This window comes from Phalangium opilio, unplaced genomic scaffold (assembly GCF_054372755.1).
Source record: "Phalangium opilio isolate 3A_F unplaced genomic scaffold, DU_Popi_V2 ptg000048l_1, whole genome shotgun sequence".
NCBI lineage: Eukaryota > Metazoa > Arthropoda > Arachnida > Opiliones > Phalangiidae > Phalangium > Phalangium opilio.
Window position 1 is genome coordinate 3,995,746 of NW_028324170.1, and position 25,025 is coordinate 4,020,770.

At 35.4% G+C, this 25,025-nt stretch overlaps 1 protein-coding gene and 1 long non-coding RNA gene across 4 annotated transcripts in view; one reads left to right on the forward strand and one right to left on the reverse strand.

Moving 5' to 3' along the window:
• Nucleotides 1-958: 958 nt before the first annotated feature.
• On the reverse strand, nt 959-7,747 carry LOC149673791 (uncharacterized). The gene is made up of 6 exons (XR_016366919.1): nt 7,635-7,747; nt 7,475-7,550; nt 6,357-7,362; nt 4,592-5,703; nt 1,654-1,836; nt 959-1,591 (listed from the first exon to the last, which is right to left on the reverse strand). It is a non-coding gene; the product is annotated as an uncharacterized LOC149673791 (long non-coding RNA).
• Nucleotides 7,748-9,802: 2,055 nt separating this feature from the next.
• The window catches only part of LOC149673792 (otoferlin-like), a 41,597-nt gene continuing 26,374 nt past the window's right edge, over nt 9,803-25,025 (forward strand). For all 3 annotated transcript variants that reach the window (XM_089839500.1, XM_089839503.1, XM_089839502.1), the window contains exon 1: nt 9,803-9,928. In XM_089839500.1, coding sequence (XP_089695626.1) covers nt 9,850-9,928 — 79 coding nt within the window. In that variant the 5' untranslated portion in view covers nt 9,803-9,849. The remainder of the gene's footprint in view (nt 9,929-25,025) is intronic.

Sequence of the window (25,025 nt, forward strand, 5' to 3'; positions counted from 1 at the left end):
TATGTTGAAGTAGTTGTACTGTTGTAGTGTTAGTAGTAAGTAGTAAGTAGTAGATTTAGCTTTCGTTATTTTGACTTTTTGGTGGTGCTTTGATAGGGTAATTGATTGAATAGTTTTAGCTAAGCTAAGGTAATGGTGCAAAGACTTCAGTTTTTACCAGTCCACATATTGTTTCTAAGGTCTTTGTCTGATCCACCTACCGGATGTTTCGTATTAAAATAAACAAGATGGTCAAATGGAAGCCACTATTTTTACCCCAGACTTTTGAAAATAATCTTTCAATTTAGTGTTACGATTCTAAAGGACGATTTTTGTTCTCACGATGTATATAGGGGTTGAATATTTTTCCCCTATGAACAACACTGTAAAAACTATCAATAAAATTTCCAAGTCGAAACTGAGACTAAGAAACAAACACTTTAAAGAGTTGAAACTACGTTTTCGTTAAAGAATTTCAGATTATAACTCGAAAACAATACAAAAACAATATAAAACTATACTTTGGAAAATATTTAATCTCAGCCACTTATAACATATCGCGTATGAGAAACGTTTCGTGATTCATAATATTTTTTTTCAAGTTCATATTGAGATAGTAGAGAGTTTAAGAAATAATATGAGACACTTTAAAAAATTAAAAATAGGGTTGAGGTTCTATACAGGGTGTTTGTGAAAAGTCCATCAATAATGAAAGGGCGTATTTATTGGGCCATTTTGAGTCGAAAATGTTCTATGACATTTAGCCGTCCGAGCCACGGTTTTCGAGTTATGATTTGAATATTTTAGGGATGACCCCTTCATTAAATTAGCGCTGTCTTTCAATTTCTAAATTAAATTTAAGGGGTCATCCGTAAATTACTCCAATCATAACTTGAAAACAGTGGCCCGGACGGAAAAATGTCATAGAACATTTTCGACTCAAAATGGCCCAATAAATACGCCCTTTCATTATTGATGGACCTTTCACAAACACCCTGTATAGTACCAAGAAGCGATATCTAGTTTACTAGGGAGAAGGTATAAATTCGTCGCATTTCCAGCTTTATCTCCAGTCCAAACGTAGGTCCAAAGTTAATCCCCGCCTCTAAATTAAAACTAGCATCTCATTGGTTCTTGAAAACTCACGTCAGCGCGACGCGAATGACGAAAACTACGTACTTTCCGAGTGAGGAGAGGCGAAATAGTCCGGCCTCCTTTTACGTCCCCCCTTATATTTTGAAAGGGAGACTGGGACTATGGCGTGCGAATACTTAGGCATCTTATATCTTCTCCCTAATAAGGTAGATATCACTTCTTGATAGTACATACATCTTTAAGGCGTATTTACTATTTTTATAATTGAACTGAACTGACGGACGACAGTATGAAAAAAAAAGTGGTTTCTTAAACTCTCTATTTAAAATTATTATAATGGTTTAAATTCCTCACTCGTCAAAATATGGACAGTACATTTGAAGAAGAAAAAAACATTATATGTAATATTTCTACGGGCTAATATTTTTATACATAAAAAAATCCCCCAGGGGTAACTGACATCGTCTCCGGGTGTTCGTATAGTTTTCTAGACGTGCCAAAAAAATGAACACACCGCCTGAAAAAAAACATAGACTGATCTTTAAAAAAATAGTCATAATCATATAGGAACAACATTACCCTTTCATGCATAGTATATAAAGGTTGAGATCCATCCTTGAAGGAGAAAGGGATGGAGAAGAACATCCATATCTATGACGTTGCAGTCTGTAACCCCATCTACCGAACGGCATCGAAATCCTCTCAGCATCCTCAGTGGTGTTTCGGTAGGGTCGCACGGTACCTTAACATCAAGGATGTCCCCTGTGTTTTTTTAAAAACGATGACAGTTCTTATGCAAATACAATGGCGCTAGGCGGCAGCACTTATCAATCGCCTCTCCCGAAAGGTAGGGGGAATTTACATTGCCGCATATCACCCACTATCATTACCGCTCATCACCCACTATCATTACCGCTCCATTGTACTTCTTTTCTCTCAGGTATCCAAAAGAAACTGTTCTAGGCTAAATCAGTTCTAAGGAAGGTACGCGGTAAATTGCGTCTTGTTAGAAATTTAGCGCTATGCTCGGTTCTAGAAGACTTATCTTTGGATCTTGGCCTTTATAAGGTTTCAATGTTAAAAGCGCATCACTTTAATGTAAGTTACGCTATTTCAGGGATGTATTTACTAGGGAAATTCTAAGAAATTAATTTAAATTTTTCTTATCGAATTTCTCTCGAATTAACTTAAAGGAAACAGTTTTCAAAATAATTTTCTTACATAAGGCAAATATTTTAATTTCCTTCTTACCCAGTTTTCAAAAAAGGAAATGACGTCACTGATAATAATAATAATACTTTTAATATTATATTAATAACAAAGTGGAATAGAGAATTTAAGGAATTATTGGCAACCTTGAAAAGGGTTAAGTAGCCTCGTTGAAAACGCATTTTTTCCTATACATAGTTTTCAGACTAGGAGAATTTATACCACTTACACCATGCAGGAGGTGAGGCTATTTGGTACTGCACTTTGTCCACCAATTATACCTGGGCCTCCCGGTGTAAATGGTATCAAGCCTCCTTGTCCGAAAACTACTTATATTAAATTCTACCGCTTTTAAGGTTACATGCATTCTAAATAAACTAAAGTTTAAAATTGTCGGTTTAAATCTAATTTAATTTTTAATTTTTACTCGAACGTCTAACTTCAAAGAACTTAATACGTTTATTATTATTATTTTTTTTAATTACTAGACGTTGGCGTACACGTTTTTAAGTCATTAGGCGCGTATTAACTAACGCGAAACTATTTATTTTAAATTATTTAATTGTTAACAATCTTAAATCAATTTAATTAAAACCAATTAACAGGATCCTAAGCAAGTACAGCCTACTAACTTATCTCCTTAGAAAAGTACGTCAGAATAAAAATTAAATAAAAAAACTAAAATTAAAACTTTTCTAAATTATATATAAAAAATAAAAATCACACCGGATTAGCAGTCAATCTCTTTAAAAGATTAAACGATAGTAATCAATCTAAATTTACACTAATGTCAAGCCTAACCAACGCTAAATTAATCTAATATAAAATCCCATTGAAATGCCTTAAAACTCGGTACAAAATTAGGTTGAAAATTCTAAGCCTAAGTTTTCTTAAGAAAATATACAAAAAAAATGAACCCAGCCCATTTCATCAAAACCTTTCATTATAAAAAAATAAAGAAGAGGCGCAATTTTTACTAGATGGATTTGTTAACTATACATGTACATCTCTTAGAAGGCACCTCTGGTTATTGGCATTTAAGATTTTAATGATAGAGTTAAAGGGTTAAAGAAGAGATTTAAATAATAATATAAAAAAGGGCTAGTATTTTTGTCAGGGGTGGGGTAGATTTGGATTTTTTGGGAAAGAGGACCTCTCCCTTGGCTGGAATGTTGTTGAGTGACCGCGGCCATGATGGGAAAAAAATCCGGTTTTTATAGGAGATGATACCCAAAGATTGGACATGATTTCTTCCAGACAAGTTTAAAGTCACGATGAAACTAAAATGTTATGCGTTAAATGTCAACTTTAAGTTTATACTAATATTTTTAATTGCTTTTAATACTTTCATTCCGTTTTTATATGTTTTACCGGGGTTTTAGTGTCGAATAATCAATATTTTAATTAAGTTAATTATTAAAATTATAACAGTTTTGTTGCCAATTGTGATTGAAATTAATATAGTTTTAATATGAACTTGGAAAAGACGATACGAGCAATTAAGTTTCCGTAATGGACACTACGCGTTAGCCTTTCCCACGAAGGACTGGGGACTACCCTATTGGGCGCCCAGTACCACGTGATTGATTCGTCCAATAGGGGTATTCCCCAGTCAGTGCTTTGCGGAGAAGCCTAACGAGTAGTGCCCATTATATTATAGATAGCAACATGGTTCCAACTGATATATTCATTATTTTACACGCTTTTTCGATTAAAAAAAGGAAAAATCTAGCCCGGAGTATCCATTTAATACGTAACAACCAAACGAAAGACGTTAGACATTGCTTCAAAGATTTTACCAGAGTCTAAACTACTCATTTTTCCCATCAACTAAAAGGTCAACAATATCCATAATTTAACCGTACATTTCACTGCCCCTTTATTTGATGATGGGGATTATCCTGTAGCTTAGAAATCACCCTTCCATTTTTTATGCCAATTTTTTTTTATATAAATCAAGACGGCTTTTTATTTTTTACCACACAATGAAGTTGTAGTTTTAAAACTTGATTTTGCTTAACATTTTCTTCTTTTCCTTTTTTTTTAAATTTGAATGAGTTACCCTTTGATTATTATTTTTTTATATGAAATGGAATTTAAACGCGGTTCCTTCTAGGATGCGATGATGAGGATGGGTGAGGCCATTTACAAATAATTTTAATTATTATGCAAAAGGAACACAAGTAACAAGTTCATCCAAGAATATCAAAGTCGTTTTTGGGCGTTTTTAAAAATTACCAATTTTTTTTTATTTCAAATTGAAACGTTTAAAAATGCCTTCTTATAAATAAATTGGACCGAATATTACCTCAATTCTTAGTAAATTGACAGTTTTCTTGATTTTGATTTGAAGAAGTTATTTTTATACACTTCACACCAGGGGGTCAAAGGTTAGGTCTCAGGTAATTTATTTCATACGCTAATTAGAAATTCTTCGAACGTAACGTAGAAAAATGTCTCCTCTGTCTAATGATACCAATTACGATTGCATACAACAAATACAGCTCGAGTTATTAAGGTTTTCATGAAATAAAATTTTTAAAACTTGGGTTCCAAGGTGGTCAGTGTGTTGATGAACTTTGAGAAGCAGAACTCTGGTATTACAAAAAAAAACGGTGAAATCCAACGAGAATGTGATAGCTAAAATTATCCTTTGTCCAACGGTACCATTACATGACTCTATTACAACAAGGATTCGAGAAATTAAAGTTTTAATTATATTCGGTTTTCGATCTACTTTAGCATTCATGAGGGTCATAGTATTGACAAACTTTGAGAAGCCAGAACTCTGGTACTACAAAAGATACGGTTAAATCCTTCTAGGGTATGATAGCTCAAATTGTCCTTTGTTTAACAGTGCTAATTACAAGACAGTATATCAACCAGGGTTCGAGAAATTAAAGTTTTAATGATATTCAGTTTTAGATCTAACTTTGAGGTGTCAGAACCATGCCAATTTTACTAAACAACAACAGAGCTCTAATAATTGTCCACATATCGAATGTTCTGCCTTAAAAAAAGGTATTCAACACCGGGCCTTGTTTTGAATAATGTCTATTAATGAATTTACTTTTTAGACCTAGATCCAAAATATACTTTAAAATATAAAATAGACCAAATATGGGACATCAGAAGTCGTGGGAAAAATGGGAACATTTCGAGTTTCGCAATTTTCTTGGAAATATGCCTTTAGTAATATAGAGATACTGAGTTCACGAGACAGGGATATGTTACGTAACGACAAAATCTTAAGAGAAACCGCCGCTACGAATATTAACAGGTGCACTAGCTGCTAACTCCTTTCTAATTCTAAATCTGGTGTTCTGGTTGGAACCAAGGGAATCCCCTCACTGCAGCAACGCCCCAGTTATAATTTTGTGCAAAAACTCGGCTCTAGAATTTCAATACGTCAGATGAGATCTGAAAATAAACCGACGCTAGGTTTTAGAAAAGATAATTCAGGTAAAGATCGTAAGTAAGGTAACAACAATAAGTATGATAACTTGATCATTGCAATTATGGTTTCTTCGCATCATATGGGGTTTTGCCTTAAAATTGAACGAGTGAACTGTAAAACAATCTGATATTACTAGCTCCTTGGGTGTTTGTTTATGTCTATTGCATCTGCCACTCAACTTCCAAGGTTTTATTGCTACTATCAAGAAGTGATATGTAGTTTACTAGGGAGAAGTTATAAATTCGCCACATTTCTATGCAGCTTTATCTCCAGTCCAAACGTAGGTTCGGAGTTAATCCCCGCCTGTAAATTACAACCAGCATCTCATTGGTTCTTGAAAACTCACGTCAGCACGACGCGAATGACGAAAATTAAAGTCATATTTTCCGACTGAGGAGAGGCGAAATAGCCCCGAACCTCCTTTTACGTCCCCCCTTGTATTTTGGAAAGGGGGACTGGAACTATGGCGCGCGAATACTTAGGCATCTTAAACCTTCTCCCTAATAAACTAGATATCACTTCTTGTTTCTACTATATACGAAAGATAAGATAAGATTTTTTTTTTGATTTGCAACAAAATTATTTAACAAGTTGGTTAAATAGTATTTCTTCTTACTTTTTGCGGTTACGTTATTTATGGTGGGGTATAGTTAGCACTATCGTTTCCGGGTTAGGCCCATTTTCTACGGGAAAATGCACAGCGAAACATATATATCTACGGTAGAATCGGAAAATAAAGAAGAACAATTGCTGGCAAGATTTCAATGATTAAAACAAAACCATTTCTCTCTCTCTCTCTCTCGCGACGGCGGCGGGATTCGAGACGCTGACAAAGTTGTCATTTGACGTGTTTTGCATACTAGGTCATCAGCCTCGATCCTGGCAATAGGTATTGTGTGCCAAAAATAAGAATTAACCGGCACTTTTTACCTTATAGTAGACTTTTTGAACTTTTTTTTTTGTCTCGTCTATGTCGTAAGCCTTTTCAAAGGTCGCTTACGTATTTCACCGTGGGAAAATTACTTTATTTACGGGGTTTATAAGACTTGGTGCGATTACTCTATGGAATCTCAGCTATCTAATGGTATTTTCAAATATTGTCTAAGTATTATAGAACCAGAGTTATTGGCGGTTAAACACAAGGCTGCTCTGGCCTTAAAGGTCACTTACGTATTTCACCGTGAGATGATTACTTTATATACGGGGTTTATAAAACTTGGTGCGATTACTCTATGGAATCTCAGCTTTCTAATGATATTTTCAAATATTGTCTAAGTATCATAGAACCAGAGTTATTGGCAGTTAAACGTGGAGCTGTTCTGGTTCATTACTCATTTTGAAATATTAGTTCATTTATTTATTTCTAGAGAGTTTATATTAAAAACGGTGTTCGTGATACTTGGAGCTATTACTCTATTGAATATCAGCTTTCTTGTGGAAGCTTGGCCTACCTTCAATTTTTGTCAAAACCCCATAAAACTAAAGTTAATGAGTCCTAATTGCAATTAATTCGATTGTAGAGAGAGAGAGAGCTTAATTTAACCATGATCCTCTAAATACTTGAACCTGTTATTCTATGGAATGTTAGCTTTCACATGGTCCTTTCAAAATTTAAATATATTCTATAGAACAGACGTTATAAGTGGTTAAAGATATGTTAATAAATAAATAATAAAAAAAATAGGCGAAGACTTGAGTGCCTATTTAAATAGCGTATTCGTAAATTTAGAGTACAAAGTTTAGTCTCGTATCCTGTAACGATAACGTCTGAGCCTTGAAAAACATTCTTCCGTCCAATTCCCGCCATTTCCTATAGAATTTCATATACCGAATCTACAGCTCGAACAAATTATTAAAAAAATTCTAGCATAATTTTCTCGTAAATATGCCTTACCGCTTCCACTTTACTAAGTTATTAATGGATGGTTCCTCTAATATATTCCAGACCCGAAATTCCACCACCTTAACCCTTTCGTCCCCCGGGCCCCCATCCCAGACTGTAGAGATAAAATTCTTTAAACCAAGGAGTAGTAAACAGGTAGTGGAGGATCATCCTTGTGAGACACTTCGATTTGCTAGAAACCCAAAAACCCAATACTGCATTTTTTTAGAAAATCTTGGCTAGAAACCTACATCATTTGGCGCCATCTGCTAAACGTTTGAAAATTTATTTATTTTAAATTAGTTTTTTATTTCAAATATATTAATTGTAATTTTATATATGTATTTTAAATCCTTAATAATATTAATAATTAATTGAATTGTTATAGGTTATATTAAATGAACAACTATTTTAAACTATAGATGGCGGTAGAATCTTCGTAAATTGGAAATTTTTTTACCTTCATAGCCCACTTGATCACCCGCTCACGGATACAAGATCGAGTAGGCTTTAACTGAAAGAAACTTTGTTTATACTTTCATAACAAAGTTATTTATACTCTCTAAGCGGCTTTGTTGCCCAAAATAATTATTAAACCTTTCTTACAAAAAAGTTTCGTATTCACAAAATATTCAATTGGATATTTAAAACGCCCTAAGCCCCAGAAATAATTTAATATGAATTTTTGAAGCGAAGCAAGCCGCTCAAAGACTATATAGAGCGCGGTTGATTGGTTAATTGGTTTCCTGGGAGTATTTTAATTAAAAGAATGGACCCATACATTTCCATGGCTCTAAGCTTTTTGATAATTAAATTCTACTACCTTAACCCTAATTATAGGGGTTATTAGTTGTCACAAACAATAAATGAATCTATTCTAATGTAGCAAAGTAGGTCAAACTATATTATAGATGGTTCGATAGATGAAAAAAAGCGGGAAACTTTCCCCGTTGTCCACATATTCCCACGAGCAGCTGTATCTATTCCAATTTTCTTTCCCTTTCGCGCTCTTTTCGGAAGATGTTACGCTCTTTCAATAGAGGCTGAAGGAATCTTTCCCACCTTTTTCATTTATTCCCGCCAAAAAAGATCTGTAGCGCGTGTAATACTCTGGCAAGATCAAGAGCAAGCGCGCGCGCTGGACTATAGGCCTATATCTTTTCTTTCGAATCTTTTCCCGCCTTTTATTCCTGAGCGAGATGAAACCCGAAGAGACGAGGAGAAAGCTCGCGCGCTCTAGGATAGGATCTTCCGCGCCCTTTTTCCTTTTATTCCATTGAAGTTAGAGGCTGAGCGCGTGGAAAGGCAGTAGCATCGATTGCGCGGGAAAGTGGACGAACATCGGGCACATATTCGTTTCCCGCCAAAAGAGGAAAGAGAGAGAGGCTGTATATTCTCAAGTAGCGGGATGCTGGGAGGATTGAGGGTCCGGATATAAAACGGTCGTCTCTCTTTGCACCTGCAAGCGACAACCAGGAATTCCGAGAATTGGATTAAGTATATGGCAGGTTAAAACGAGTGGATTGTTAGGAAACCCCCTTTTCCCGCCTTTTCTGAACCACCAACACCCGCCAAGTTTTATAGCTTGGGGTATTCAAAGATCTATATTAAATTATGATTAAGAATTAATGAGTCTATAACTTTACTCTGTTTATTTTTAGAAATATTTCATTTATTTATTTATTCAAAATCAAAAAATATTTGAATTATTTATAAGTTCCATAACGGGAAAGGGTTTTTTAATATTAATATTCAATTTAAAATCATTTCCCTTGAGAAATAACCCAGCGTGGTTTCCCTATTTTTTTTAACAAATTGTAATATTTAGGCTTAGCATAAAGCAGACGATTTTTTAGGACTCAATTTAGTCTTAACTTAATCCAATAAGAAACCGGAATTTTAAAACTTAACGCACGCGAGCCAAAATTGGCGGGAAAATGCGCGCGCCAGATCGATGCTCGTGCAAATTTTCCCGCGCTCTTTTAGACAGAACGGAAGCCAGCAGGGCCTGGGACTGTTACTCGTAGGTTACCATGACTACGGCGTTCCTTTGATATAAGCCTAAAAGTAGCCAGGTCCGTTCAGAATCTGTAAGTGCATGAACCGGCGTACGGTTAGTAAGAGATCAAAGCTAGACCCCGAGCCGATTAGATAGATACCGGGGTGCTTTTTTATTATGAAATTCCCGTGAAAGTTTTTAAAATACCTGAGGATTACAAGCTGAAGAATGGCTTTAACCTTACACGTTTTTAAAGTTGACGGTTTAAGGAGGAAAGGCGATAAATTAGTAAAATGCACCTTTCGTGGTGAGTAGATTTTGGTTACCTGTATTTGGTTTGTTGGAATTCAATATTTTATAGCCTGTTAGCTTCTGTTTCCGTAATTTGGTCAAATTTGCAAAAAAAATTTCTGGATTACAAGTCACTCAAATAATAATAAACGAAATTTGAAATAGGCTTCAAGGATTATTTCTCGCTCGAAATTATTTTTAAAAGTGCAATAAACAGTGAAATTTATCGCAAGTAAGGTTAGGAAATTTTATGCGGTAGTTTTTCTTGCTCTTTAGAACTATAAAAGACCAGGAGCCTGTGAAATTCTTCCCAAATAAGGTCAGGGAATTTTATGCGGTAGTTTTGCTTGCTCTTAAGGACTATAAAAGACGAGGAGTCTGTGAAATTGTTCCCAAATAAGATCAGGGAATTTCATACGGAAGTTCTGTTCATTAACCCATCCATAAGACTAATTTTAATTAAACTTAATTAAAGCATTCCAATATTTAAACGCATCACGCTAAATAAAAAGTAAACCATACGAAAAATAATGCCATAAATTTTTATTTTTTGAAAATTAATTTCTTATATTCCCCCTTTAGTACTTTTACTCCTCCAGCCTCCGTAACTAAGACGAATGATCCAGCATTAATTTGAGGGGTCGGATATTATTATTATTATTATATACTCCAACGCGTGGGAGGAAATTCCATTACTTCTACTCTTGTCACTTCTGAAAAAGTATTACGAATCCATAATAAAAAGCCGGGACACTTTGTTTCTCTCACGATTCCGAGGTTATATTTACAATCATGCATGCGCGTATATTGATTCAAATTCGGATTCTGAATATATATATATATATATATATATATATATATATATATATATATATATACGCCCGCTTAATATGGTGGTAGTCACTGACGTCATACGAAATGGGAGAGGGCGGAGCGAAAACGGCAAAACCCATGAATTAGTTAGCAAAGAGCTATACCTATCTTCGTGTGTGTGTTTGAGGGAAAACACTACAGCGGCGGCGGGAGCAGTGGTGCAGCGCCTTGATTCACCTGTAACGGTTCCCATGCTCGCTTCAGATATTTTAACTAAACAATCTTGAAGAAATTGGACCTCGTGATCCCACTTTCCTCGCAAATCCAGGCTGAATCGAGGGGATCGAACTTCGAAGTTAAATGAGAAAATTCAGGACATGTTTCTCCTTTATAAATTTCACGAGATTTAAAAAGCCCTCAGGGTCCCAATAAATATTTCACGAGATTTCAACTGCATCTGCGTATTTTGAGGGACTTTCTTCAGTATTTCTCGAGATTTTTTTTGCCGCAGGATTCCCAAATTTCACGAGATTTAAAAAGCCCTCAGGGTTCCAATAAATATTTCACGAGATTTAAACTGCACCTGCGTATTTTGTGGGATTTTCTTCAGTATTTCTCGAGAATTGTTTGCCGCAGGATTCGCAAATTTCACGAGATTTCAACTGCACGTCCCTATCTCTTGAAATTTGTTTTAGTATTCCACGAGATGTAACCCTCCCTCCGGACTCCCAAATTTCACCTGATTATAACTGCACGTGCAGATTTCGTGAAATTTACTTTAGCATTTCACTTAATTCCCCCCCGGTATTCCCAAATTTCACATGATTTCAACTCCATTCGTGAGATTTACCTTAGTATTTCACATGATTTGAACTCCTTTCGTGAGATATACCTTAGTATTTCACGAGATTTAGCCCTCGGGATGCCCAAATTTCACTAGATTTCAACAGCGCGTTGCTTGAATATTTCACGAGCTATTTAACTCGAGATTTCCCTCTGATTTCAATATAGTTATTTTCCCCTCGAAGCAATTTCTGAAACCCTAGATGGATATTTTGCAAAGTACTTGGTATTCTTGTATATTCGGGAAAAATTGGTATAAAATGGAAGCTATCCGGTAAAGTGCTTTTTAAAACGTTTTTGGAGCGATTTTTCAGGTGTTTTCGCATTCACCGTTTTTTCTTAAAAATGTTTATATCACCGTTTGAGTATTTACTGACGGCGTGTTGTTGTTATTGGCTCAAACTCAAAAAGCAATTTTCCATTACATTTAAAGAGATTTAAAATTGTTATGATCAAAATAAAACTCGTTGCGGTGACGTCACTACAGCATTCTATAAAAATTAAAACTACCCAAATAGCATCGTAATGAACTATTTGTAATTATCTTCCTTCTCACGTTAAATTTCGTCTGTAACAAATACAGGGTGTTTCTGATAAGTCTGCATTCATAAATTAAGGTGGATGTTCTTTGGGTGATTTTGAGTCTCCATTTTGATTGCCCTAAGAGACACTGTTTTCAAGTTAAGATTGGATTGAGTGTTTTACGGATTAAGATTTAATTAAATTAGAAATAATTGTCTTTCAGTTTCCTAATTAAATTTAAGGGGTCATCCGTAAAATAATCTTAAAATCTTAACTCCAAAACGGTGATCCTTAGGGCAAAAGGCCATAGAACATTTTCGACTCAAAATAACCCAAAGAACGTCATCTCCCTTAATTTATACCAGGCCTTTGAGAAACACTCTGTATAAACTCAATTAACGTTGTAGAAATTAAATTCCTTTGCGTAAGTTCCCGTACTACAACATAGTGTCAATATCACTTTGTACTATTTGGAAAGGGGAACGTTATTATCCACCTTCTTTTATTAACGATCCCGAGTAACACTTAGTCTTGTCTAATTAACCAAAAGGAAGAGAAATAGTTACGCTGCCGCCTCACACGAGTCTGACGTCATTCGTAATTACTAATTACAATTCTAGTTGCAATCTTATTGTCCTGGCGATGTTACTTTGATCTATTTGACCTTGGACTTTGTGTCTGGATCAACCTTTAATATTAAGGGGGCATACTGGGCTTGTCTATTATACCAATCTCATTCTATCATGAATATTGAGTTCGATCAGGGATAGATTTAATTTTAGAAGTAGGAATGGAGACTCATAGCCCAGTATAGAGCCCCTCCCTCCAACACGTAACGAAAAGTTTAAATTATCTTATTTACTCACTTAAACTACGTTTTGATGACGTTGCTGACGGGGACGGCGAAAAATACGTTATTCCTTTTTACCTCTGTCGCTATGACCCCCCTCTTCTTTCATACCCCCCTGGGAAGGGGGTCCGGGACTTTGACGCGCGCCCAGATATTACTCTGTTCTCCATTCCTACTTCTAAAATTAAATCTATCCCTGGTTCGATTGAAATATAAAAAAGATCATGAAATTAGTAGATTTTGAAGAAAGTGTCGGTTTTTTTTGTTAATACGGAATCTGTTTGACTCAGGCTGGATTTTCAGCTTTAAAAACTCCCATAGAGAGTTGGAAATATATTCGTGGTAAAAATGAATAATTTCTCGCGTGTATTTAGTAGCGCGCGAGCTGGAAATTCCCACGAGAGATAATAAGATTGACCGTCTTGGCGCGAGCTTTTACGCTCGCTTCTGTCTATCTATTCATCCATCGGGGCTCTGGCTCTAACCTCATCCATCCATCTGCTCCTCAGCTTCTTTTTCCCCGTTGCTATGACAACCGTTTAATCGCTTATATATATACAAAATATATTTTCTTCCGAGTGTAATTTAAGACCTTTTAAGTTTACCTTCCATTCCAAAGTAAACAATATTGAAAAAAAAAAAGTAAATAAAATATATATTAAATTAAATATAATGGAAAAACCGTAAGCCTCGGTTTAATATTTGTTTGTCCTATATTTAATATTATATTTTGGCCGAGGAAAATAAGATATAAATTCAATGTTTTTCCAAACAAACAAACCAACGCCTACCTGGTGAAGGTAGTGGTAAAAACATGGACTTTGTCATTCTAAAGAGGATCAGCGATCCGAATACAGTCAGCTTAGGGGAATATAGATCTCGTATCCTTTCCCCCGCGCTGTGCTGGATGACCTTGATATACTAACGATCCCCTGGCTCGTCAAAACACTCTCTTAGTTTTCCTTTCCCCCGCGCTGTGCTGGAAGACCTTGATATACTAACGATCCCCTGGCTCGTCAAATCACTCTCTTAGTTTTCCTTTCCCCCGCGCTGTGCTGGAAGATCTTGATATACTAACGATCCCCTGGCTCGTCAAATCACTCTCTTAGTTTTCCTTTCCCCCGCGCTGTGCTGGATGACCTTGATATACTAACGATCACCTGGCTTGTCAAAGCACTCTCTTAGTTTTCCTTTCCCCTACAGGGTTTATAAGATCCATGCCACCATATCATCTACATATCAGACTGACCTATGACCCTTAAGTGCAAATTCTCTAGAAAATACCTTTTCTTTTTTTTTTCTGGTACCTTCTCCACCTGAGAATCGACATACCTAACAACTCAACTCTCAACAGTTCCTAAGCAGGTGTTCTCAACTCAATGTCCATCCAGGTGTCGTGTTTTTCTTTCTCTTTCTCTTTATGTAATCTTGTCCGCCTTTTCTAAGTACTTTGCCCGTAACGGACGGTAGCGAAGTATTGATCCAAAGTCCAAAGGCCTTTCGATGATTTATCAAACCCCTTAATGGTGTGCGTATCCTCCCTCCCTTCTACACCAAAAAAAAAAAGAAACCCATACCATCCATAGAATTAACTACTGTTTTAGTAAGGGTTGAAACGAAACCGCCTAGCGTTGTTGATTAATTAAGGGACGTGATTAATTGGTCATTTAGTTTATACAGACGGCGCTTTAATGATATGTAAAGAGTTTGGACACTTTCTCAGTATAGCCTTGAGGATATAAATTTAACCTTATATTATGGGTATATTTAGTGTTAGTCCCCTCGGGAATTGTGAAAGATGTCCTGGTAGGTGTGGTTTTGCGCAGTGGTGTAGTGTACAATGTAATATTTCGGTTTCGGAACCGAAATGGGTTTTAATTAAAGAAGGATTAGTTAAGTCTTAATTAATATTATTCATAGATGAGCTAGCATCCATTCCACCTTTAATAATTACAATCATTATTAATGGAGATAATTACGAATTAAAATTTATTGACTTTAACCGCGTAATTTACTTCGTAATATGAGTTTCTAATTAAGAGTTAAAATTAAATGGTCCCCGATGTTTTGACCCAGTTTTATATTTAAGCTTTTAATAACGGAAAATAACTTTGCAAACTTTAAACATTTTTCTACAAGCCAGCAAAAGTAACGAGGTATTTTTCTAGTATTCTAACTCTTTAATTAAATTTACACCCGAAAAAGTAAGCTTATTTCAGTTCATTGAATTAGAACTAATAAAGAGAAAGACGGGGACTTTATTTGTCGTATCTCTTATCCCCCTACTTTTCCCTGTATTGGTTCAACGAAATTGAATGAAAGACTATTGTGATGATATTTCTTTCTTATTATTATTCTTTTTTTGGCGCGAGACCGACCGAGACTCCACATGATTAAATCCGGCAACTCGGACTATTCCCCGCCTTTTTTTTTTCAGAAAGTCTGACTCTCGTTACCATGGTAACCAGGAATAGAATACGAATTTCAATGACGTCATGAGATGTTTTGTATACCAGTGATGGGAAATAAGCCTGGGATTTTATTTTTTTAATTAAAGTTTTATTTTCAAAGGGAGTATAAAGACCTAAAGACCCATCACGTGATTTTATACGCCCTCTAAAATTTTAATTGACTTAGAAATTGTGTCATAATCTTGAAATGTATCGGTTTACTTATAGATTATGTAGGTTATTCACACGCTTCTAAGGTTGCAAAGGGTAGAGGTCACGTGGTATATTTCGCCTTTTTTAGATATAAAACACTTTTATTCGAAGGAAGTAATTTTAAAGGTACTTTACGTTGACTTTATAGTAGGTTTAATGTCTTTTTCCATCGTGGAAATGTCCCTTTAATTTATTATAAATGGCAGTTACCCCGTATTTTCTATGCGAATTTAACGTAAGGTGCCATTACTTTATATAAAAAAGTAAATAAAAAGAATAAATAAAAATAAACCTTGTTAAAACTGTACCAAATTTTCATTAAACTAAGTATTCCATGCCGTAACATTAAAATTATAGTAGAGACCATGCTAAGTATTTAACCTCTGACCTTATAAATATCTAAATAACTAAAATTAATAGAATATAATATAATATAGTACTGTATATTCACGTTATTTATTAAATTTATTCAGATTGGGAAAAAGAAATAAATTCATCAAACCCAGAACTCACTGAGAGAGAGAATCTTATCTCATTTGCATAGAATTTCACTCTGGTATTTTTTTTTGGGTATCTTGGTATTGTCGCTTGGTGGCGTCCCATTCCATGTAGTCCTTGAGGCCCTTAGTTTACCCCACATTTTGCTTTAATAAAAAACCGGTTTTTTCCCCCAATAGATTTTGGTTGTAAGAAACCAAGGCGTTTAAGAACTAGAACTCCCTTTCTTTCTTGAATTAAATTAAGTTGAGTAGACTTAGTTCTTTATTATATTGGATTATATATAATATTTTAGGCTTAGCTTTAAGCCTTGGCTGATTTATTCATACGAAATTCCAAAGCAAGTTCCTCGTAATGGGAGAGAGAGAGACAGCAAAAAAAGAGTGGAAATATGAAAAAATAAAAACGTTTTAAAGGGATGATTACACCTTTTCTGGAAGGTAAAGGAGTTATCTCTATTTGTAATTGTTCCTTATATAGTACGGGTAGTATTCCCTTTAAATATCTCTTTCTTAACCGTCTTTTTCTGGTCGTGATGAGAATGCGTAACTTGAATATTTGGTTTTATTTATTTTTATTTTTTACCCAATTCGTTCTTATACAACTTCTTCGAAATTATTATAATACCTTATGATATTTACACGTACAAGAGACAAGATCGTCTGCTTGATATAGAGTTTAGTGGGTACATCCGGTATGAGTATACAACAAAGACGTTACATAGGGCTTCAACGTTTCCAGTCCACAAAAGTTTGTCCGTATTGTTTACAAGCCACATATAACGTGTTTGTTGTCCACACACCCATCAATGTTCCGTCTTAAGGCAACAAGGTGCTGGTAAACACCGGACTCTAATTTACTACTGACTTTCGACATTTTAGAGTCGTGGTATGGGAAGTGGAAGGATGAATAATCGTTCTAAATAGCGATTAACACCTAACATAAGTTCATAAGTATGTTCCATAAGTTTATCACTGGTTACTGAGTGCTTGTCATGATGTTACGTTGGTGGAACGTCTAAAATCCATTTGTCATCCTATACTGTTGGGTCGGTTATGGTGTTAGTAGCATTTTCATACTATAATCTGGGAGATTTCCTCCTACATGTTTGAAGTGATGATACTTAATTTCAATGGTGAAGAATCATGGATCTTATAAACACTAAAGGCATAAGTTCATAAGATATGTTGGCCATAAATTTGTCACTGGTTACAAACTGGAGCTTGTCATCAGAAGTGACCTAGGTAGGTAAAACGACGCCTGGTCTGGCGCTATCAAAGGCTTAGTACAGACTAAGTGGGAAGATGGAAGTCCTGCAAAATTAACCACCGAGTGTAGGACTTCAATTCTTGAACTAGCTCGAGCTGTAAGTCTCTCAGTAGCATTACGAAGTATAGGTAGTGCCATACTTATGGAGCATAAACTTATACACCAAGGCTAATGTGTGTTCACTCCTCATCTTCAAATGCAGCGTAAACAAAAAAATACTCAACTCACTATAGATTATCGAAAATGTTAAAAGTAGTTAGCGTGCACTCTCGGTACTCTCTGAATAGCGAAGAATGTGTGGGCCCGCCTTGAAAGCTCAGTGGCTCTTTCCATTTGTGTTGGGGTTACTTTCTCCCCCGGGAAATTAATAGCGAGACCTTCGTCCTCTATACTCCATCTCGATATATTCGTTAAGTAGAAAGTTCTCTTTCTGCCAGAGTCTGCGATTTTTACCCAAGTCCCGAGGTTGGACCCCCCATAATGAGAATATCTGAGGGGGGCGGGGCAGGAGGATATTGGATAACCCAACCACAAGCAGTACCTTTAAATCCCACTTAGTTCTTTCGGAAATTGACCAGACTGGCTGGAAAAATGTCCTCGAAAGTGTAATTCGATATTGTAGAGAGGTTAAGGTCAAAGGTTATTTAGGTTAAACCATTAACGAAATAATTTAACCTTTTATTTAAAATATTATTCATGAAGAAAATTAATATTTATAACATAATAATCAGTAATCGTCCTCACGATCAGCATACAATATCACGTGACATACAAATGTCCCCGAAAGTATAATTCGATACTAGAGATATGTTAAGGTCAAAGTTTAAACCACTAATTTAAACTTTGATTTAAAATATCATTCACAAACTAAATTAATATTTAAAACTATAAAATGTGTATTCGTCCTCACGATCAGCATACAATATCACGTGACATTACCTCTATTAACTGTTAAAGCGCGCGAAATTAATTTCTAAATTCAAGAAACAAAGGCTTAAAATGAATATTTATTATTTTAATTTATGCATAATTTTCACACTAGGAGTATTGATACCATTTACACTGCAATAGGCAAGGGTACTTGGTACACTGCACTTTGTCCACCTGACCTCCTGGTGTAAATGGTATCAATACTCCTAGTCTAAAAACTATGTATTTACAAACCTCATGACACTGAATTTGTAAAAGCGAGGGAAACTTTAAAAAAAAAAATTCAAAAAGAAGGTTGAGTTTGGCAAATAGGCCTCGGTTACTTCACACGCTTAAACATTTTCTCGCCCCCCCCCAAAATGACTCCTCTTTTCTAGAAATGGACTAATAATTAACAAAATTAACGATACAGAGTAGTGAATTAAGGGTTTTGAAGTTCTTAACAGTTAATAGAGTAAGCGTAGGGAGCCTGAGGTTATGAATGAAGCTTCAAATGGGGTTTATTGCAAAGTTCGTTATGCATGGTTGAACGTCAAACCCCGCGGGGGGTCCAGATCTTCTCTTCCTAGTAAAGATAAGGTCTGCCCATTCTCGAATATTTTACTGACGTTAACCAGAAGGCCTCGTACCACAATATCCCCGTAAGTTTATCGTTTGGGTGGCTGCTTTGATCGGCTTGTATTATATAAATTTCACTTTATTTTATGTAACTGAACTGTTAAGCCTTTGCTCGCTTCATTTAGGCTTAGCGTCGGGTTTTAGTTTTAGAAACTATGTTTCCCAAGATAACACAAATAACTCTTTGTATTTGTTGTTTTATTTGTTTAAAACATTTTCTGAATTTATAATTCAAGGGATTTATACAATTTATACTGTTTGAGATTGTTGTAAATTATTAAAAGTATCTCCTTTTTCTATAAGGGAAATTAGTCGCTGCAAGCTGCTACGAGAGTATAATCAAATTCTCGTAGGAATTTCTTGAAAAGTTTTATAAATATTTTTAGATTTGCCTTTCGTGTTGGTTTAATGTTATTTAATCTAATTAGCATAATTAAAAATTAACCCAACTTTGAGTGCTTTAAAATTTTTTAATGAGTTTACAGAAAATAGGTCTATTTCTGTTGGCTATTAAAAGTAGAAACACTATAAAATTGAATTTTGTAAATTTAGTCCGAGATGAACACCGCTGTATTGCGGGCTGAACATTTACAGGGGCCATAGGATTAAGACGGGGTGGTTTCACCCTGAATGTTGGCTTCACACAAAACATAGGGCAATATTTTTAAAATATTAAAAAATCCGTAACTTTTTTAATTTTCGACCAATTTTGACTGTTTTTGGCCCATATTAAAGCTAAAATTCTTTTCTAAACTATTACCTAAGTATATATTGATAATATAAAACTTAACTGTCTAAATATTCATCTTTTAACAACACTTATCTAAATAACAATCTTGGAAAATACAAAACATTTATTAAAACGCGTAAACTCATATTTCTGAGCCAATTTAGATATTATCCGCCTTAATTAGATGCTATAATTTCCTTCAAAGATATGTAATTAAAATATTTCATCAAACGAACCAGAAACGTTTCCAACTGAAATAACTCGTCTTAATCATTAGGAGCAGGGGGGAAACTAATACAATACAAAGGTTTTAGAGAGACGTGGAATATGTTTCTGTTTTCTTGTTATAGTGTGTCTTAGGTCCAACGAAAGCGTAATCTCTCTCGAGCAATCCACTTAGACTAGTAGCTGCTTGTCCCCTTTGAACGTAGAAATGATTCTGTTCACGTATTCCGAGATGCATTAAGAATTCCGGAACTCCCTCAACCCTTCGCGATAACGCGTCCATCAGAACCCTTTATAACCTCCTCCACCACAAACTCTATGGCATCCATAAACTTCTCAAAACCGAGCTAGGGGCCCCTACATCAAAGAACCTACGCAAGAATTGTCTGATATATAATTTTTTTTTCTGGGGGGACCCAGGGTCTACAGGAAATATACAGTTATACATTTTGTATACAAGGTTCTTTTACAATAGGATAAAAAATATACATCTTAACCTTTGACCTTATTGCGTCATCATAATTTGGTTGTTTGGACATATTAAAGTTAAAGATCGGTCGTTTTCCATCGGTCATCTTGTCCATTTCATTTTTCCTAGGAGCTTGCAGTTTATTATATCAAATGCAAATATATAACAGAGAGTGGGGAATTCTAAGTGCCCAGTGTGATGTTTTACAAGGTATTTCAGTCTTAATCGCTTTCTCTCTAGATTCCAAGGTCGACCAATCAGCGCTCAGCTTAATCTTTATTTTTCTCTCAAACTAAAATATTAGCCAATTCGGCAAATTTTTGGGGAAATCGTTGGAATATTTTTAGTTTTATTAGATTATCGTAGTGTAGACTTGGTTTTTAAATGTAACCTTTTCGGTCTGTCCACTGCTTACTCTGGTTTTTGTACCCCACTTTCTCTTATTTCTATTTACTTTTGGTCACGTCAATGTCATTGCAGTTGTTCTTAAGTAAGGAGCGAGGGAAAACTTGGCTTTTAAAACTCGAAACTCTAGGCCTACTAAAACCTAAAAAGAAGTCGCGCAATAATAAAAATCAATTTTAGTCCCAAAAGTTTAGTTTGGTCTGGTCGACCCGCTATGCTTTTGACTTGGGTGCCAAAGTGCAAATACTCTCTCTTCAATATTGCAAAGATTCGATTGAAAGAAAAAAGTCTTCAAAAAAAAATATGTATTTCACTTTGAGTTAACTAGCGGGTTATTTTTTTCCAATCCCTGTTTACATTACGTGTAAATCCGCCTTACTTTTGTCTTTGGTGAAAATTACAACTGAAATATTTGATTCTTTTTTTCGTTTGTAACCTTTTTTTCTATCCCTTGTGTATCCTTTGAGGGGCTTGTAAATACAGATGTGGAACTGGTAAAAGGTGGTCCATTGGACAAAATGTCGTAAAAGTTATCTTTTCAACTCTAAATCGTCCTTAGAACCCGCTGTATTTCATATCTACCAAGCACCCTTTTTGAAACACCCCTTATTGATAGAATTTTAGAATTTTTCTTAGAAAAAAATACTTTCCAAGGTACTCAAATACTATATAGAAACATCATAAACAGAAAGATAGATTGTAAGAGCTCTTTCAAAGAAGTATTGGCAAAAAAAATAACACATATATATAAAATAAATCCAAGAAAGACATAGGTGGGCATATGCCCAACCAACCACAGGGCCTTACCCCCTCCGCTCCTGTTCCCGCCTGTCTGTCAACCGAACTGGTTTTTGCGGGAAAAAATAATTCCTTTTTTTCTTTCTTTCTTTTGAAAATGTTCTTTGTCAAACGCGGGTTCGCTTTTTTTCGATAAAGCATGCTATAGTGATGTTACGTTGTTAGTGGTAGGGAAGTACGGGTGTATATGGTCAAGTTAAGGCGTATTGATTGTAACTTAACTTGTCGTTGATGGTATAATGTCATAATCGAGGTCCATAAAATTGACATTGACGTGTATAAATTGTATCCAAGGGAGAACTTGTATATTTTAAGTTGGATATTATAATTTTATTTAGCTTGAGGGGGGAAGTTAAGTCTCAAATGTGAACAGAATGTAACGAGATTATTTTGGACATTTTATACGTTTTTGCTTTTATTGCGGTACGCATTCCTCTAATACCTTCATGGGCTATTTAATTTCTACTTAGCTTTATTAGATGGTTACCCGGATTTCCCCAGTTATAATGTTTACCCAACCATATCACGTCTAACCGTCGCCCAAAATCCCGCCAAATTCCTATAGCTGTTGAATGTGATATTTTTGGCGAGAAGTTGTAAATTTCGAGGAGTGACTTAATACGAGCGCGAGCGTGAATTATTAATTGGTACACGTGATATTTTCAGTTGAATTAAAAATAAGAGCACGTGAAATTTTCAGTTGAATTAAAAATAAGAGCACGTGAAATTTTCAGTTGAAATAAAAATAAGAGCACGTCTAATTTTAAACCGAATTAAATATCAGAGCAAGTGAAATTTTCAACCGAATTAAAAATCAGAGCACGTGAAATTTAATATATTTAGACACTATAATTTCAAGTAGGTTTTATCATTGATAAGAAAAAACCCATGTTGTAGGCATAGATTTTTGCCCAAACACTGTTATGTTTATTTTGTATTCAGATTTTTCGGGTTCATGGATTTCTTTTTTCCTTTTATAGTTATAAATTTTTTCGGAGGACTTCTCTAGTTAGGAGACAAAATCGATGGTTCCTAAAAATAGAGTTTGGTTCTTTTCCTGGTGTAGTTCAACTTCCAGATTCTAGACCCAGTTCGCGACGATCTTAAAACCTCCTACAATCGAGTCCTCCTAGCCTAGACTCGAGTAGAAAAGAAAAAAAAAACCGAAAGGAAAAAATTTAAAATTGAATTTAGGAGATAAGCGTAAGTCCCTATAACCCGGTTGCAATCTCAGTTAGGTCTTAAAATGAACCATAATTCTCCCGAGTCATACTTGTTGTAAATAAACCTTCCAATATTGAATTTTCTATCTACTTCAATATGCGATAGGATCGAGGGTACCTAACCTATATATGGTTAATATTATTATTAATACGTATTGAATTCTCCGGGTGGAACTGAGATGGGACAAGCTTAAATTCAAGGGTAATATTTTCAAGTGCAACCCATTTGAAAATCTTTATAAACTGCACTGATATTCAAAGGGCAAGCCCAAATATTTTTGAACAGGCAGCTGAAACTTCGCTGCAACGTTACGCTTAAGTAATACCAGAAGCGGATAATAGAAGAAGGATGCCACTCTGTATCCTCTTAATAGTTACTTTAGTTATGTAACATGATTCTTCCCAATCTCATGCACCTTTTTGTTTGCTCTGTTGCTCATCAAACTTCAGATGGGCATCGCACAGTGCTAGGTTTAATTCCCTAGCTGTTTGGTATTTACTAAATCCTCAGCAATCAACTCACAAACCTCGTCTTAACAATATATCCTCCACCATCTTGGTGGTGGTTAGAAAGTAACCAATAAGAGTTCACGGTGACCATATATGCTACTTGCAATTTTATTAAAACACCAAGATTTATCGCTATCGGGACCAGTACCAAAATATCTTTTATACGATCGTATTTTATTGAGCAGAATAAAATTGATGCCCAAATGAGGTCTGATAAACTAAACCATGTTGCTAGAACAACACCGCGAGAAATCTCCTTACTCTCTTTAACAAACAGCACGTTCTACAATATATAGTTTTCCCGCCATCCTATCTTTGGCACGCGCTCCTGTATCCAATTTTGACGCGTGGTTATCACGTCTCAGTTGTCATGGTTACCAACCCAGAAGGTAAAAAAAAACCTCGAAATTTTATAATCTCATCTCCAGGTTTTTATGAACCTTGATAGGCTTCATCGTGAAAAAAAAAACGAAACAGAAAAAAAAAACTGAAATCCAACCAGATTTGAGACCCAAGGTTGAATCAACATACTTAAAAATTCCGATAACATGTACCTAGAATTAGTTTTTTCCTCAATGTTTTACAACGTTGACAAAGACCGAATATTACATAAAATTTTTCATCATATCAAGATTTATTTTTGCTTTTACTTATATTTCCCTCGCGTACGAAATTTGCAATGCATTTTGGGAAGTAAATTATTTAGTTAGTTTTAAAGGAAAAACTTAAATGATACTGTGAAAAAAAAAAAGAAAAAAAAATGTATTTCGAGTTGAAATGTTCTCGAGGCGTGATTTATAAAGACTCTTTGAATCTCTCAAAATTTCAAAAGGAAACCATCACCAACTGAAGAGTGTTCTTAAGAAGTAAAAAAAATACTTGAAATTTATCTTGGGGGCTTTCGAATTAACAGAAAAGCTATTTTCTCTTTCCATTTAACGGGTTCATGCCTCGAATTTTAAATTAAACGAAAATTCAAAATTTTTACCTCCTAAATAAACATCGAATTTTTACGTTTAATTTAAACTAGTTTATTTGGTAGGCTTATAAGTTTTGAAGGAATAGAAATATTTAATAATATAAACAGGGTTACCCGTTTCTTTTAATGTAGTCACGCTCGACCTTTGACCTATTCATTCAATGAATACCAATCTTTAATTTCGTCTTACGTCGGGAATATTGGCATCTTTTGTTAGAAGGAAGACATATGTTTTCTACGGATCCATTGTTAAAGATAAGAGAAGCTCCTGTCACCGAGCTTTTGTCTTTGGAAGACGCGCTCTGAGGCGTTAGGAGCGTTTTTCTCGTAACCTTACCCTTACGTACGACAATGGAATTATCTGTAGTAGAAAAAATCCTAAAATCATTTCCAGCGGTTTTAAAAGAGCGCGCTACCGTATGCCACTATACACATTGACAGGTTAACGATCACCCTTCTTGTTTTCTCGCGCGCGCACTCTATACCAAGGTCGCGCGCGCACTCTATACCAAGGTCGCGCGCTTTTATCGATTAAGGTTAGCTCGCGCTCGAATTTTCCCGCCTTTCCGAGTTTTCGCGCCAAAATTTAACGGTATGGCGTTGAAACGTCCGTGCTTCCTGTTTCTCGGTTTCCTTGGTTACCGGTTGATCCGTTTTTCTACGTAGAGATCCCCAAAACGGACGCAACAGCTTTTAGAGCGCGCGATCTCCTCGGATTCACTGATGTTCTCGGACTCAGTTCCCGCCAGTTTTCGGACCCCAACGCGC